Source organism: Vanacampus margaritifer, chromosome 1, assembly GCF_051991255.1.
Source record: "Vanacampus margaritifer isolate UIUO_Vmar chromosome 1, RoL_Vmar_1.0, whole genome shotgun sequence".
Taxonomy (NCBI): Eukaryota; Metazoa; Chordata; class Actinopteri; order Syngnathiformes; family Syngnathidae; genus Vanacampus; species Vanacampus margaritifer.
In genome coordinates this window covers 37273059-37291251 of record NC_135432.1, presented here as the reverse complement: position 1 = coordinate 37291251, position 18193 = coordinate 37273059, and the positions used below count along the sequence as shown (strand labels likewise).

The following is an 18193-nucleotide window of genomic DNA, read 5'->3' as shown; positions in this document are numbered from 1 at the left end:
GAGCCGCTCGGACAGGGAGTATTTACTTTGAATGCTTTGCATGATGTACCACATAGTAGAGCTCATGTGTTACTGACGACCATGGCACCCAAAAAAGGGTGACACTGAGGCACATCCACATAAACATTTGTAAGCATTAAAGAGGAAAGCACAGCAAAAGTGGACTAGCAGCAGCAAATTTGCATGACTTCCTGCTCAACGTGCATCTGAGGCATTGGTGTGCAAACTGTTGTGCTGAAGAGCCACATTTGATTTTTAAAACAGACACATATGGGCCAGGTCATGCTAACAAAAATGAGAACAATACATTTTTAAAATCCGTTCTCACAATTATTGTATTATTTAGCATACATTTAAATATAATATATCATTTATGTTCATGAAATATTGACGCAGGTGACATGCAATACAACCATTCGATGTGACAATAGCTATTCGACGAGATGTAAATGCCTGATCCGCAGAGTTAACATTACTCGCGTTCCAACATCAAACGACAAGATATTGTTGATAAAATGGGGACGCCGCTTGATTGCCACACAACACCTGCTGGGAAAGCGCATGCTGACGGTCTCATTTAGAAAACATTCTCGGCTATTTTTGCACCACTGTCTACAGATACCAAGCTCGCTAGCTAGCTAACGCCACTAGCATCGAGAATCGAACACGGGGGGGGGGGGGGGGGGGGGCATAAAACACAAACGACACGAATTCCGAGCACTTGGAGACCGCGCGTCATTCGACCATCTACAAGTGGACGGTTAAAGGTGAAGACGTACCGTTTGTGATCAACAAACTGAGGCGTTTGCCAACCTGCCTGTTTGGTGGGTCCGTTTATTTGCTACGCGGTTTGACAGACACAAAAACATGACGTCATCGTCACGTGTGACCACGCCCCATGTTCCGAGACCGCTGCGCTCGTGCAAACGGCAGATTGAGCATTACCACTTGCAAAAAAAACAAAAAAAAACTTTTTCATCATATTTGTTAAAACTGTCACTATGACCTGGCGCGTAAAATATGTAGGGGGAGGGGGGTGGTAAATCAGCCCTCTCTGGTCTGATGTTGTGCCTCTAATTTGATTTGTAAGCCACTGTGCCCAAAATACATGGGAAGAGGACATTTGAAAAAAATCGCATACACAAACCACTTTCACAATGTTGGTTGGGGGGAGGTCAGATTTTTCAAAATCATTCAGCTGTAATTCATGAGTTTGTTTTTCCTTCTCTGCGTGTGATTCCTCGGTTTGACCGCATGGTGGCGCATGCGCCCCCAGGAAATAATTAAATGAAGCTCGCCTCAAGGTAATGAGTGTCAGGTGTGTGAACTTTGGAGCCGGAGGCAAACCGATTTTTGACCGTTGTCGTTGTATGTGGAAAAGCTCGTGTTGTGTTTTGAACAGTAATTGAAAGGATTGGACTTTTTGGGAAATAAATTGTTTTTGACCACACGACCGGGCATTTTTGGATATGTTTTTTGGTGCAACGACACGCGTCCGAAGAGTTCACCCCTTAACAAATACACAGGGGTGAACTCTTAACAAATATACTATATTTGTTAAGGGTCTAATCAAACTAGAGGCACAACATCAGACCAGAGAGGGCTGATTTACCACCCCCCTCCCCCTACATATTTTAAAAGACAATATATGGACTGCAATCAGGCCAGCCTCCACTCCAAAAGACAATGTGAAGCCAGCCGCATATTGTTAATATTGTGCATTACGGTAACATGCCGCTGCGTTGCCCCCCTTCAAAACAAAAGCTGTTCAACACCTGGTTTAGGGTTAAAAAGAAATAAGATCATTAAAAATTCAAAGTTTGTTATCCCAGGACCAAACCGGTTCTAATAGACACTACACCGCCCTAGGTATCCATCCAAAGTACTTTGGCCAAAATCTGATGTTGCATTTCAAAATAAAACTAATTTGAAAATGTGTACAGTATTTAGACCATTATCACGGAATTTAAAAAATCATTGAAAATTCATGGTTTGTTATCCCAACACCGGACCAGTTCTAAGAGACACTACACCATCCCACGTATCCAACCAAAGTACTTTAACCAAAATTTGATGTTGCATTTAAAAAGATAAAACTCCTTTCAAAATGGAAAATTCGACCATTATTGCTGATTTAAAAAATATCATTAAAAATTCAAAGTTTGTCATCCCACGACCAGATCGGTTCTACAGGACACTAAACAAACCCAAGTATCCAACCAAAGTACTTTGGCCAAAATCTGATGTTGCATTTTAAAATAAAACTACTTTGAAAATTTATATTTAGACCATTATCGCTGATTTAAAAAGATCATTTAAAAAAATCGTGGTTTGTTATCCCAGGACCAGACCTGTTCTACAGGACTCTACACTAACCCAGGTATCCAACCAAAGTACTTAAAACCAAAATCTGATGTTGCATTTTTTTTAAACTCATTTGAAAATTGAAATTTCAACTATTATTGCTGATTAAAAAATAAAATAAAAAATCAGTTTGTTATCCCAGGCTTTGCAACATCAGATTTTGGTCAAAGTACTTTGGTTGCATACCTGGGTTGTTATAGTGTCCTGTAGAGTGGTCTGGTCCTGGGATAACAAATTTAGAATAAAAATAAATAAATAAAATCTGCAATAATGGTTTAAATTTCGATTTTCAATGGAGTTTTATTTTGAAATGCAACATCAGATTTTGGTCAAAGTACAGTACTATGATTGGACACCTGGGATGGTGTAGTGCAGGGGTGCTCAAGTTCGGTTCTTGAGAGCCCCTATCCAGCCTGTTTTACATGTTTCCCTCCTGCAGCACAGATGAATCTAATGATCAACAAATCGGCGAGCTTTGCAGAAGCCTGATAACCATCCTGATCATGAATCAGGTGTGTAAGTGGAGAGAAACATGGGAAAACAGGCTGGATAGGGGCTCTCGAGGACTGAACTTGAGCACCCCTGGTGTAGTGTCTCTTAGAACTGGTCTGGTCCTGGCATAACAAATCATGAATAATTTTTTATTTTTTTTAATCAGCAATAATGGTCGAAATTTCCATTTTCAAAGGGGTTTTATTTTGAAATGCAACTTTGGTTGTCCTGTAGAACTGGTGTGGTCCTGGGATAACAAATCATGATTTTTTTAACGATTTTTTAAAATCAATAAAAAAAATTAACCCTAAACCAGGTGTTGAGTAGCTTTTATTTTGAAGATGGACAACGCAGCAGCATGCCACTGTAATGCACAGTATTAACAATCGTTGAGGCGGCTGGCTGGACTTGTCTTTTCAAGTGGAGGCTGGCCTGACCGCAGTATATAATAATAATAAAAAATAATAATAATAATAATAATAGACCAATACCATAATTGCCCTTTCTCCATGATCCCGCTCATTGTTCGGAGGGACGCGATCCTCAGTAACGCCGGTGAACTTCCAGTGTCAAACTCCCCTTCAAAGCTTGGTTCTTCTTCAGATGAGTCCTGTATTGCTGGCAGATAAAGGCTAGATAATTTTTTCTTCAGCCGCTTTATCTTTTAAGCTGGTCATTGCCTGCCCACTGATGAAGTGACACCTCAGGCAATCGACATCAATTTAACTTGGAGTTTGAAAACATCTATGTGTATAAGCACTTGTGTTCTCATGTTATATTTAAGCACCTTCAGCAAACAAACAAGAATATAAAAAGTGCATGCCTAATTACAAGTTCTCACTCACACAAAAGCTCAATTTAAATATAACTGGAATGGTGTATGATGCACACAGTAGCAAAAGTGGGGGGGAAATAGGACACAGGAACGCCAAATCAAAATAATTTATTTTTTGGTGACAATTCTTACAGTTGTAGGATTGTGTCTCAAACACTTGCTTGATCAATTATCAATATTTCCTTTTACAATCCCAACCCCAAAAAAACAAAATCAACAAAATAAGCCAAACAAAAAAAGGACGGGGTGGTGGTGGCGGTCATTTCTGCCTGCCAAGCAAACGCTTGCAATAATCATTTCACATTTTCCACGAGCAGACGTTTTTGGACGTTAGTGCATTTTGTGTTAATTGAACTCATTGGTGAAAAACAATTGGCAGCTCCAGTGATTGCTTTTTCATTTAGTGCGCCTCTACACCCAAAGCGTTAAACAACATCTCTCTGCTGGCCATGTTGAATGGTCAATTTGGTTTTGTCAATGCGATTTCACACAACTTTGGTGAAACCAGCCTACCAATATTGAGAGAAAAGCCTTGCGAAACAATATTATAATAAATATGTAAAAGCAATACATACAGTGAGCTCAAACCTCAACATTCTAAAGTTAGCCAGTTTTTCTTTAAAAAAAAAAGAAAAAAAAAGAAGAAAGAAGCAAACTCAACCCTAAAAAGCACAATCAGGTGGATCCCTACTGTCAGAAGCCTCCACACTAGCTACTGAAATCTCCCACACATCTAGTGAAGGTTATAAGAGCTAATACCGCAGCCACTCTACCTCTATGCTCTCTTCAAAAATCCACTTTTGGTGGGCCAAAACATCTGCCAGACGCCAATGACAACATTCGGCCGTCCATATGCTAGCGCGTCGCCATCTCAGGCAGCTTGACAATGAGTTATTTTACATCCAAACCTAGCGGCGCCCTCACTTCAAGGCCGTGCCGCCGCTCAAGCGCAATTCACACATCCGGTGACCGCCAACGGTTTTGAATCGCCCCCACTACACTCAAATATGTAAACAAAGATCCTGACTGATTATCAGTGTTCCGAGTCTAAAACGTTGAAAGGTTTGCGATAAAACGCAACATGAGGAGCAGGTCTGACAAAACTTAAAATTGTTACCTTGTGGTATTTGCCCAACGCAACTTTCAAGCCAAAAGTGATCAGACACGCTTCCAGTAGAAGAAATCTGCGTCTCATTAAACACGTCAATCATTTTGCTTGAACAATCAATGCAGAAACAGTCAAAACCCTTCAGTCATACTTGCAAACCAAAGCACAGCTCACTTCGTGTTAGTGATATCTTTTTTTCTATGTACATGACATATGCATGTTCTCCTCTTTAGTGCATATTGTTCTTGAAATCAAAAAGTGGTAGAGTGCCACGTAGAGGGCGCCAGCGTCCTACCTCTCTCCCAAGGCGAGCACAAATGTGAGCACCTCCACGGAAAGTCAATTCTTTCCTTTTCAAATCACTCCTTTCAGTTCACCAGCTGTCATTTAGCCCACAAGTCTTGGATGTGCTGCCATGTGGAAAATTTCCAGGGAAAGGTAGCTACCATAATGTTGCTTTTATGTTAATTATTTGTATATAATTAGACATATATCCATGTAGATTTTCATACATCTTTTTTTCTATTCATAGAGTTTTGTTTTTCTTTACTTTGGCGATACGGGAGGGATATTCTGCTCTTTGCCAGCGTGCCTGTAATCACCCTGTGGAGAGTGGCGTCTGGCCAGAGGCGGCCTCCTCTGCTCTCGGAACTTGAGGCCAGTGCCTCGGGGGGGCACGTTGCTGCGATAGTGGCCCTTGGACTCCCGCTCGCGTGCGGGTTTGCCGTCTTTGCACTCTCGCGGCGCCTCTCTGTCGTGGCCTCGCTCCGGCTTGTCTCCGGGGGTGCCGCTGGAGGCGGGCTCATCAGACTTGTTCACGCGCAACTCACGCAAAGGCTGGCCCGCCGCCGTGCCGCAGGGTGCCGGGGGCGGCGGGTCCTTGGGAGGTCGTTGGCACACCTCGGCGTAGCTGAGCTTACGGGGTTCCTAAACAAGATGGAGGGAACATGACTGACAATCAAAAGAGTTGCATTGCATCCATGAGCGTTAGCTAACAACGTAAAATTCTGATCAGCAGAACATACTTGATTACTATGTGAAGCAGTTGACACAGTTTGTTTGATGCTTTGTCCGTTGCATGCGTGGATCTGCAAACCAATTGACAAGTGTATGCAAATCTGCCTCCACCAGTAAAAATGTCTTTGGTTTTACGAGTGCTGGCTTTCCCCTGCACTGCCTTTGGCCCAGCTATTTCATTTTTAAACAAAGTATAGAATATTTGGTAGGTTAAGAAATGTTATGTTTAAATAAAAGATCTGTTTTAATTATTCTTAGCGAGACAGTGTCCTAGCACTAGTGAGTTGTTTTTAGAACAGAACACCTACGCATGTTTGAAAATCTTCATTCCTGTTGAAAAGCGCATTAAAGGGATACCTGACTCATTTATTAGCCATTTTCAGCAGTAAAAGGACAATATTTTTTGGGTATTTCATGTGATAACTGCATTAATTTACATGTACAATAAATGAATACCTCTAAAAACACATTTCGCCACTTGCTGTCGACTGAAGATGATATCATGCGCACTCAGGAAACAGGTAACGACCAATCATGTCTAAGTTTGCCCTGAGCTCTGCACACCTGTGATTTCATTTTCAGTCAACACCAAGTGGCAAAATGTGTTTTTAGAGGTATTAATTGTACATGAAAGAGATGAACAATTTAATTCTAGACAAACTATGGCATTTTTATTGCTGAAAATGGCTAAATGAGTCAAGTATCCCTTTATAGCAGTCTAGGACGCTGGACGTTGTCATAAATGTGTTGCCGCATTTGCTGTCAGTAAAAGGCGGCACATGCTCACCTGTGCAGGCGCAGGAACAGCAGCAGGAAGAGGCGGGGGCATGGTGGGCATCAGCGGGCTGGAGGCAGCGGGCGGCGCAGGAGGCCCCCAGCTGTGCACAGCTTGCGTGGAGGAGGCGGGACTAACGGTAGTTTCGGCAGGCACTCTGGCAATTGCTTTGGAAACCGGCGGCTCTGGATGCTCCAGTCTCTTCTCCCGACTCCTGGTGTCATGTCCAAACCAACGTGTTTCACACCTCCAACCATGTCGAGTGTAGACTTCTTATGCTGCTATTACTTACCTCTGGGCCAGTGGTGCGAGAGGTTGTATGACAGACTTTGCAGCAGTCTGGCTGGGACTTGAGCACGCCAAACCATCCTCAGTGACCACAGCTGCACTTGCACTGCTTTCTTTATTTACGGCTTCCATCTTTAAATGACAAAAGATGCATGTTACGACTATTACCATATAGCAGTGCTTCTCAATTAGCACTGCCTTGTAGGTATGTGAAGTGGTACCTTCAAATTTGAATGGCGCAAAAGTTATACAATTATAGTTGCAGACGTCACTAGAATTTTAGCCAACACATAAGGATTAATTGTGCGTTTTTCCTCTTTGACAGCATTTGTGTTTCTCAATGTTATGTGCTGCGCCAAGTTGTTAAGTGCTCTTGTTTTCCACAGACGCAAACACTTGGATGCCACAAACACTCCAATTAGGGCAGCACGATTTTGGCTGCCACAATTGTTAGTGATATTTACATTTAAACTGCCAAAATAAAACACTATAGAACAAGACACTAGCTGCAAACCGTATCAGTCATTTTTTTTGCCTAAATCATCTCCTCAGGATGCAAATTGTTGATTTTTTTGTGTTTCCTGAAAAATTCCTGGGGGAAAAATGACATGAAAAAGAAGGGTGGAATTCCTTTGATTGAACTCACTTAAGTCGGAGACTTATGCCGCATCACACAATGACGGCGTGATTAAGTAGTGGTTCCTTAGTGTCCTAAATTAGCGATTAAACATGAGTTCGGGATAGTGTTGTGTTGATGTTGGTCGCAACTACAATGTCAGTCAACTACGATAAAGAAATCCTAAACGTCTAAAAAGGAAGTCAAGCTAGTCAACACACCACGACGTGGGCCAACTTCAAAGTAAAAGTGTACTAAGGCCATTTGCGTTGCCATCAATGTAATACTGTATTTGGTCAACTTTATTTTGAAGTTAGGCTTAGCATGTTACGTTGAGTATGTTTCAGCTTCCTTGACATGCCAGAATGGTATCGACTGTGAATGTGCACTTAATAAAACCCTTGCTTTACCGTCCGATTTATGAATTAACCCCCCCAAAACTTTTAAATAAAAAAAATTGCTCCATAAAATAATCCATACCCCCACAAATCGCACCCCCTAAGCCGCCCCCCCCCCCAAACCAAACAACCCCGCGCAAAACCCCCACACCCCCCGCCGTTGAACAAATAGAAGTTGTCTAGGGGAAACCCTAGTCATAGAGCGGATTGTGGTCAAACTTGGAGGCACCACTGTCAATTGACAATTTATTTTATTTTATTTTTTACCCTTACCTTGTCCCTGTACAAGCCACGAACAACATCCGACATTCGGTTTTCAAGCACAGGCTCTCCTTGAGTACTGATCACACAGCCGGGAAGAGGAGGGAAATTGGTTGCAGCCAAGTCAAATTTGGGAGCGGAAACCTTAACCTCCGCCAGCGGTACGGGTCTCTGCAGAGTACATGGACATGCAGACATTATCAACAGAACAATGACATTGATGTGACTGCCCAATATTAAAGTGAGTGTACCATAATCCGTTCGTCTTCTCGTCTTCTACGTGTCCCCCTGTAAATTGTGCTCCGTCTGAAACGCAAACAATCAGGGATCACGGCTGAATTCAGCACCCGTGAAAAGGAGACGGACTAGACAACAAGAAAAGAAGACGAGGTTACCGTCCACGTCCAGCCATGCTATTGTCATCGGTCGGGTCTAAGGAGGAAGATGAGGAAGACAGATGTGAGAACATGGCACTCAGGTCAGAGGCCACCTGCACTGGGTTGGAGGGGGCATGCTGCTGTGGACTGCGTAGTCCCGTCAGACTCTCCAGAGGGACAGGGGTGATCGACGCCGAGGTCATCTCGTTCGTCCTTACCGGGGGTTTCACGTGGTTTCTACAGAAGAGGAACACGTCAGTCGTACACATGGCACTTATTGTAGACATGGTTGATTGCTAACCAATGTTTCATGTTTTAATAATTCACACTAGACTAGCTCAAAGTTCCTGGTCATATCTGTGCAAAGAATGGGAGATGGATTTACATGGTATCCAGGGGTTTTACTGGCTCAAGGTGGTATCATCCTGGCAGTTGAATTTACAGAATACATGCGCCATGACGGTTCATCACAACATTCTAGTTATGCCAGTGTATTTTTTTATAGCAAGCATTGATTTTGCGGGACAACTCCAATTATCGAAACGCATGAATTGAGCTTCAAACGCTGTGCGTGGACACGCTACGCAGGACGGTTCGTCACCCAACCCTCTGGTTGGGGGCGGCGCAAAATTAGCTGGAGGCGGCTGCTTCGTAATTTTGAACACAGAAAAAAATCCTTTATCTACACATTTAACCAAGGCAAATTCAAGACTTGAACTGTGAACCCACAATATTTGAAACATTTTTCAGTGACAGTAACTGAAGTCACGCCAATAAGAACATTAATTAATCCAAGTTTTATCCACACAATAAAAATACCTACAGGTTGTGCCAAAAGTTACTATACACTTGCTTTTTTTATTTATGTTCAGGCATCATTGCAACAGTTCAGGCTTTGCAGTTTTTCGAAGCATATAATTCCAATTTCCATGGGCTCAACAACTGACACTGGAGTGGAATAGCAAAATGCCTGCCTGAGTCAGAGTTGCAAGCTTTAAACATATCAACTTTAGGTTGTTGAAAATCTGCCGCTTGAAGCCTTTCACTTGCCTCAAGTCAGAACAGTCAAATCTATCATTCTGTTGGAATCAAGCTATTGTTGATACCGAGTTCCAGCATATCCCTGTGGACAGAGTTTTCCTGGCTTTGAGCAAATGCCTGCTGTAAGAGTTTGGTGTTTTCATCAGTGGTGGGAGCAGCAGGCCTTCTTCTGCATGGTTTCTTCTTCTGGTTTTCTTCTGCATTAAGTTTTGAGAAACTTGCAATGAATAGAGTAAATTGTACTACACGAAAGCTGTCCGACTGCCGTAAAGCTTCTCAAACTGCTGAACTGCAGTCAGGAACATAAAAACTTCTTGTCAGGCTCTAATTCACAGCTATCTGAATGATACATGTAATGCAAACGGAAACAAGAAGTGAAGTGACTTTTGGGAGACCCTGTATTGATGAAGCGCAGATTTCAGGATTTTGAAGCCCCTCCCTTATTTTGAAATTCAAATTTAAGGGGGAAGTCAACCCAAATATTAGTATAGTAAATAATAGTATGTTTTATGCCATCTCACGAGCCTAAATGTGCCATTCTGATTTATACTGTTTTTTTGAAATACGAGTGAAGCAACAAAAAACATCGTTTATCACAGAAAGAACAATATGTGTATTTTTTTAACCCTTGTATACATATTTAATTCATGTACAGTAAAAATAAGTACAAAACATACTTAGTATTGGAGCTGAACAATTATAGAAAATAATCTAATTTTGTGATTTTTTCTCCCCTTAAAAATGGCGATTGCAATGTTAAATCCACCTATTTTTTAAGGTCCTTTTCAATGAATTGTTAACCAAACAAGCAACTAATTTATAATAATTACAATAAACAATATCTAATGTTGTATATTAAACAATATCTGATGTATTATAGATTATATACATTAATTGAAAACAGGTATTGCGTGAAAATTTATTATGCACTTAAGTTATAATCACACCTAATGGCCGAAAGTTTTTTTTTTTACAGTATGCGCAACTGTTAAGACCAAAAGAATTGCACTTTTAAAGGTGCTTTGCAGAGTTGAAAATGTTAATGTTGAAGATGTTCCTACAACATGCATGCTCAAGTACAAAGAGCCCTGACTTTTTAACTGCGACTATCAGCTTGTATCTTTCCTTCAGTGTGGAATGTTTGGGGCGAACAGTTTTTGGGAGGTGAGGAGTGCTGAGGGTGACATCATGCTCATTCACGCGGACATGTAGTGTTAGCGTACGTTGCAATGAAAAAAAGAAAATAAAAAGAAAACGCCTACTTCCAAGAACAGTCCAAACTCCAGCTCAGGCAACCACAAAACTGGAGAAAATTAAGTTTATTTGAGCGGACGTACTCGCACGCGCATCATGCATGAGCATGACACAAAAGATGCCGGTAAGCTTTAGGACAGAAGTGGCAGTCACAAGTAATAATAAAAAATAAAAAAAAAGGTGTAAAACTCCGCAATGCACTTTTAACTCTTTGACTCCCAAAAACGTTAAATAACGTTTAGTAAAATCCTACGGAGGACTGCCAAAGACGTTAAAAGACGTTCACTATGGGTTTTTTTGTGGAAACGGGTGGAGGAAAGCCTTGGCCAGCTGTGCTGAAAGTATCAAGCAGATCTAGTTAGTATAATGCCTATTTTTGGGCACTAGATGGCAGCGATGACTCTCTTTGGACAAGATTGAGTAGGCGTCAGTAGAAGACGTGAGGCGGAGCTAGAGTCTTGAGGGGAGAATGGCTGAGTAAGCAAAAATAGTGACCGGTTGCAAGCAGCTCACGCTTGAGCATTTTTTTCAAAGACGAAAAGCATCGACCAATGCTAAAGAGCACATTGATGACGACGATGATGATGGTGGTGGTGACTCCGAGGTTGACGCCGAAGTTGGAAGCATTGACGCGGCGGCTATGATCACGTCATAAAGCCTCACCGGCTAGCGATGCTAACGCCGGAAAACGCGGAGCACAACCGAGCACTTCTGCACAGGCGGACGTTCAATCGGACGACGAAGAGTACCCCGAGTCCAATGCATATTCATCGGAGGAGTGGGTACAGTCTGATCACGGAGAAGACACTGGTTATGGACTATGATGCCACCATGAATGGAGTGGATAAGATGGATCTACCACCCGGTATAGGAACTGAAGGACAATGAGGAAGCCAGACGAAACACCACCGTAATGTCACCGTATCATGATCCTGAGAGTAGACTTGATGGCAACATGGCCAAACACACACTGCAGTATATACTTGCTATTCCCCGGAAAAAAAAGGCCGGCAAGAAAGTGTAGCGTCTGCACGCGAAGGGGCAATCGCAGTGAAACTAATCTGCTGTGCAAATCCTGCTGCGTCCCCTTGCACGCAGGGGAGTGTTACAAAAAGAAAAACTGTATTTGAAAAATCCACACAACTGTAAATAGTACCACGGTTGCACACATTTGTAAATAGTTTGCCAAATTGTTTTGTCAAATTGTTACACTGTTTAATGTAAATAAACGTATTTTGCTATCAAAAAACACTTTTTCATTGTTGGTGGTAGTGTTTTACAGAAGTAAAGCACTGTTTAGGTGTTTGTGGCATCATTCATGGAAAAAAAAAGGTGTCAAATTCACTAGAGTGCATGAAATAATACCGTTTCACAAAAAGCTTGATTTCTCCGTATTTTGTTTCAAAACAGAGCATTTGGGTGAAACTAAACATTTTCTATTGTTGATTACTGAAAAACGGAATAAGGTAGAAACAAACTTTTTCTGATGAAAGATGAGAGTCCAATCTTTCATTTGGTAGTATGTGTGTTTCCATAGTCCAAACACAACATTTTCTGTGGACCTTGAAAGATCAGTCAAAATGCTTAAATCGGCTGGCACCCACGGCATCCCTTTTCTGAAAACGTCTGGCAGTCAAAGAGTTAAAGATGTTGTTTTTAAGGACAATCAATTTGTAAAAATCTTTAGAGTTTTTCCAATAACCAGAGGACACATCGACTGCTTCAGCACTAGAATTTAGGGACCTAGGGAAGGTTTGGACGCATGCGCGAGATGCTGTGACTATCGCGAGACCTACAGCGAGACCGGGAAACCCCAACATGGCGGCGCCCTGCTGCTAAGATAGAATTAGCTCTATTATACTAAACTAATCCAAATTTAACCATCATATATCTTGCCTTTCTTTTTTTTCCCCTCTCTTTTTCATCCGACAGATTTGGAATACCACCCAACGTGGAGGACCTCGAACGCTTCATCGACGCATATTTTTACAGCTGCGCGATGGAGAATCCTTCCGTCGAGAAACTGTCGAGAAAACCTTCGAAAAAGAGGAAAAATGATTCAGCGACGGACACGGAGAACCTAGCCACTACGGAGGTTTCGGTCAGTATGCTGGAGTCCATAAATAAAAAATTAGAGGTCCTCTCCCTAATCAGCGAGGACGTCAAAGAATTGAAAGTAAGTATGGAATTCTTCAGCCAACAAGTAAGTGAGCTCCAACGAGACAATGCCGAGTTACACTCTACACTCGTGACCGTTTCAGCCGAGTTAGAAACCGTTAAAAAGGAAAATAAAACGCTAAAAGAAACTGTTCTGGATATTCAATCCCGTAGCATGCAGGAGAATTTAATATTCTCAGGAATATCCGAGAATACCTCTGACAATCCAGAGGTTGAGATAAAAAAAATTATGACGGCCTATGCAGATATATACACAGGACTGAGTCTATATTGTTTGTATGCATAAATTAGTTCTGGTTTCCTGGAATGTTTGTGGCGCTCGCTCAGAAGCAAAAAGAATAAAAACTTTAGACCATCTCTTAAAATTAAAAGCAGATATTTGCCTCCTACAAGAAACCCACCTACAAAAATCTGAAGAAAAATTACTTATTGATAAGAATTTTAGCCAAGCGTACTCTGCCCCTTATAACAGTAGACAAAGAGGAGTCTGTATACTCATACATAAGAATTTACTCTTTACTTTAAATAATACAATAATAGACCCAGAGGGCCGATACATTATTATTCAGGTGACTATATTTAATAAAATATATACACTTGGTAATTTATATGCCCCTAATAATGATGATCCGGCCTTTTTCCATGAATTTTTCTCTCAGCTGTTTGATTTAGCAGCGAACTCTACTATTATTATTGGAGGAGACTTTAACACAGTCTTAAATCCATTAAACCCAATGATTTCCGCCACCGTGACTGCCTGGTGGAAGGCACTAGAATTGACAAAAGCCCAAGTGGAGCCCTGTGGACTTTCTCCCCTATGGCATAACCCCGACTTTCAACTTAACAACCAACCGTTTCATTTAGCTGTGTGGGAGCAGAAAGGAATTACACATCTCCACCATCTCTTCTCAGATAATATGTTTATATCATATACATCCTTGCTCCAAAAATACAATATAAAAAACGGAAATTTTTTACATTATCTACAAGTTAAAAATATGATAAAGAAAAAAATTCCAACACTCCAATCCCTAATCAGCGAGGACGTCAAAGAATTGAAAGTAAGTATGGAATTCTTCAGCCAACAAGTAAGTGAGCTCCAACGAGACAATGCCGAGTTACACTCTACACTCGTGACCGTTTCAGCCGAGTTAGAAACCGTTAAAAAGGAAAATAAAACGCTAAAAGAAACTGTTCTGGATATTCAATCCCGTAGCATGCAGGAGAATTTAATATTCTCAGGAATATCCGAGAATACCTCTGACAATCCAGAGGTTGAGATAAAAAAAATTATGACGGCCTATGCAGATATATACACAGGACTGAGTCTATATTGTTTGTATGCATAAATTAGTTCTGGTTTCCTGGAATGTTTGTGGCGCTCGCTCAGAAGCAAAAAGAATAAAAACTTTAGACCATCTCTTAAAATTAAAAGCAGATATTTGCCTCCTACAAGAAACCCACCTACAAAAATCTGAAGAAAAATTACTTATTGATAAGAATTTTAGCCAAGCGTACTCTGCCCCTTATAACAGTAGACAAAGAGGAGTCTGTATACTCATACATAAGAATTTACTCTTTACTTTAAATAATACAATAATAGACCCAGAGGGCCGATACATTATTATTCAGGTGACTATATTTAATAAAATATATACACTTGGTAATTTATATGCCCCTAATAATGATGATCCGGCCTTTTTCCATGAATTTTTCTCTCAGCTGTTTGATTTAGCAGCGAACTCTACTATTATTATTGGAGGAGACTTTAACACAGTCTTAAATCCATTAGTTGACCGTTCTAATAATACAACATGTAGACGATTACAATCTACTAAAGTAATAGGGGAATATATGGATGACTTTGGCCTCGTCGACAGCTGGAGACTTAAAAACCCAAATAAGAAGGAATTTACCTTCTTTTCCGCTGTGCACCGGTCTTTTTCAAGAATTGATTATTTTCTTACAAATAACTCTATTGCTGATAAAACTGTTACAAAAATACATCCTATTATTATTAGCGACCATGCACCAGTCTCCCTTTCCCTACAAGTTGATTATACCTTTAAACCACCACCGACATGGCGGTTTAACATCTCACTGCTAAACGACGCAGAGTTTGACAAAATTATAAGAAAAGAATGGGCAGACTTTTTGGAAATAAATGACTCTCCAGACCTATCGCCATCTCTTCTCTGGGAAACTGGGAAAGCAGTAATTAGAGGTAAAATTATATCATATTCATCTTATAAAAAGAAACAGGATCAAAAATCAGAAAAAGACTTGGAAGATAAAATTAAACAACTGACGGATGAGTACGCAATAAACCCAAATAACCAAATATGGACTGACTTACAAAATACAAAAATACAGTTAGACGATATGCTAACTAAAAAGACAGAATTTATAATACAACAATTGAGATATAACAACTTTGAATATAATAACAAATCAGGTAAATTTCTTGCAAACCAACTTCAACGCAATCGGGAAAAGTCTCTTATAACGGCGATTAAAGGGACAACTGGTGAATGCACACAATCACCAGAAGAAATTAATCACATTTTTTATAACTATTATCGTAACCTATACTTAGAAACTAACAAGCCTAACCCTGAGCATATTGAGGCATTCCTCAGTAGCTTAAATATGCCTCAGTTAACTACTGAATATAAAGACATGTTAGATGCGCCACTTACTATAAACGAGTTGTACAGTGCTCTACATAGTATGCCTAATGGCAAAGCACCTGGCCCGGATGGTTATCCGGCTATATTTTTTAAGCACTTCTGGTTAATGCTTGCTCCACTATTCTTAAGAGTAGTAACAGAAATTAAAACTAAGGGTTACATACGCCCACACATGAATACAGCAGCAATTAAACTTTTATTAAAGCCAGAAAAAGACCCCACCCTTCCATCAAGTTACCGTCCAATTTCACTAATTAATACTGATATTAAAATTATCACTAAGGCTTTCACATCTAGACTAGAAACAGTAATCTCGACAATTATTCATAGCGACCAAACAGGCTTTATTAAAGATCGGCACTCTACTAATAATATTAGGAGACTCTTTAACCTTATTAGCATGTCACAGCGGCATGATAAAAAGGCAGTTATTATATCATTGGATGCAGAAAAAGCTTTCGACAAAGTTAACTGGTCCTTCCTCTTTGCTGTTTTAAATAAATTTGGCTTTGGGAAATCATTTATCCACTGGGTATCAGTATTATATGATTCTCCAAAAGCTACAGTTACTACTAATGGGATTATATCTCAGAGCTTTACTTTACAGAGAGGCACAAGACAGGGATGCCCACTATCCCCTTTATTATTTGCAATATTTATTGAGCCACTTGCATTAGCCATACGCCAGGAAAGAAGGATTCAAGGAATTCACTCTGGGGTAACAGAACATAAAATTAATCTATATGCCGATGACATCTTACTTTATTTAGAAAAGCCGGCTACTTCGCTAGGGGAAGTATTTAATTTAATAACTAAATTCTCACAGTTATCAGATTATTCTATTAACTGGACAAAGTCAACACTTCTACCTATTACAGAAAATTCATGGAACCCTGCAAGCCAGGACCCACACTACTCATTTCCTATAGGTAATTTAAAATACTTAGGCATAAAAATCTCACCTAAATTAACTGATTTAATTCATTTAAACTTTTCTCCACTTCTGGATAACATTTATAGTGACTTGGAGCGCTGGAATAATCTTCCTATTTCTCTAATAGGACGAATAGCCACCATTAAAATGAAAGTTTTACCTAAAATAAACTATTTTTTCTCAATGATTCCATTTAAACCTACGGCTAAATGGTTCCAGTTGTTGGACTCAGCCGTAACAAAATTTTACTGGAATAAAAAAAAAGCAAAGATTAGTCTATCTACTCTTCAGAAAAGCAAATCCAAAGGTGGTCTAGAGGCACCAAATTTTATGTACTACTATATAGCTAACCAGCTACAATATATCGTTCTATGGGCTCAACCCAACAGAGACACTAACTGTTGGTTGGAACTAGAACAGAAGGATTGTAATAACCTCAGACTTCGAGATTTATTCTTTATTACAACATCGATTAAGCGCCATAATTGTTTTAAAAACCCAATGATTTCCGCCACCGTGACTGCCTGGTGGAAGGCACTAGAATTGACAAAAGCCCAAGTGGAGCCCTGTGGACTTTCTCCCCTATGGCATAACCCCGACTTTCAACTTAACAACCAACCGTTTCATTTAGCTGTGTGGGAGCAGAAAGGAATTACACATCTCCACCATCTCTTCTCAGATAATATGTTTATATCATATACATCCTTGCTCCAAAAATACAATATAAAAAACGGAAATTTTTTACATTATCTACAAGTTAAAAATATGATAAAGAAAAAAATTCCAACACTTCGGGGTACGCTCCAACCGCCTGTTTTAGCTAAAGATATTAACAAGCTTTCTCAGACAACAACAAAAAAACTTTCAAAAATATATAAGTTACTTTCATATACTGATAAAATGTCTTTACCCATCTCGAAATGGGAGACAGACTTGTCTATAGCACCGGAACCTGACTTTTGGATTCAAGTTTGTGAAAACGCATTTAAAATGACAAAACACACAAATTTACAACTTATCCAATATAAAGTTATTCACAGAACATACATTACTCAATATATGATGAAGAAAATGGGACTCTCAGACTCCGACATTTGTCTCCAATGCTTACAAAACACTACAGACACTTATGTTCATGCTTTATGGTTATGTACTCCGGTTATGTATTTCTGGACTAAAGTCTTAGAAAAACTTTCCGCTATTTTGGACTGTAGGATACCTTTATCTCCAAACTTGTGTTTGCTAGGTGACCTAACAACAACTGATTTACCACATAAACAATTTCAATCTACACTTGTAGCCCTTACTATCGCTAAAAAAACAATTCTTGTTAACTGGAAAAATAAACAAACTCTGAATATCGACCAATGGTCTAACCTCCTCATAAATCACATTTTAATGGAAAAAATATCTGCCTCAAATAAAAACCAAATATCAAAATTTATATAAACATGGTCTACGTATATAGAATTTTTTAACCTAATTCCGGTTACTTAATTCTGTCTGTTAGAGAGAGCCACTACATCGTGATAACTTACATTGATGTTTCTGCATTTGGCAATTTA

General features: G+C 40.0%; 2 protein-coding genes across 4 annotated transcripts in view; both read right to left on the bottom strand.

Annotated features, from left to right (window-relative positions):
- The window catches only part of asb8 (ankyrin repeat and SOCS box containing 8), a 15662-nt gene extending 14727 nt beyond the window's left edge, over positions 1-935 (bottom strand). The window contains exons 1-2 of the mRNA XM_077553160.1: positions 780-935; positions 1-104 (exon numbers count right to left, since the gene is read on the bottom strand). The exon at positions 1-104 is cut by the window's left edge and continues 63 nt beyond it. Coding sequence (XP_077409286.1) covers positions 1-66 — 66 coding nt within the window. The 5' untranslated portion in view covers positions 67-104; positions 780-935. The remainder of the gene's footprint in view (positions 105-779) is intronic.
- A 2849-nt stretch (positions 936-3784) lies between these two features.
- larp4aa (La ribonucleoprotein 4Aa) overlaps positions 3785-18193 on the bottom strand; it is a 37403-nt gene continuing 22994 nt past the window's right edge. For 2 of the 3 annotated variants that reach the window (XM_077553053.1, XM_077553063.1), the window contains 7 exons: positions 8550-8768; positions 8406-8460; positions 8167-8325; positions 6884-7011; positions 6604-6805; positions 5825-5887; positions 3785-5726 (listed from right to left, as the gene is read on the bottom strand). In XM_077553053.1, the coding sequence (XP_077409179.1) occupies positions 5346-5726; positions 5825-5887; positions 6604-6805; positions 6884-7011; positions 8167-8325; positions 8406-8460; positions 8550-8768 (1207 nt within the window). In that variant the 3' untranslated portion in view covers positions 3785-5345. The remainder of the gene's footprint in view (positions 5727-5824; positions 5888-6603; positions 6806-6883; positions 7012-8166; positions 8326-8405; positions 8461-8549; positions 8769-18193) is intronic. The other variant, XM_077553070.1, reaches the window with a different exon arrangement.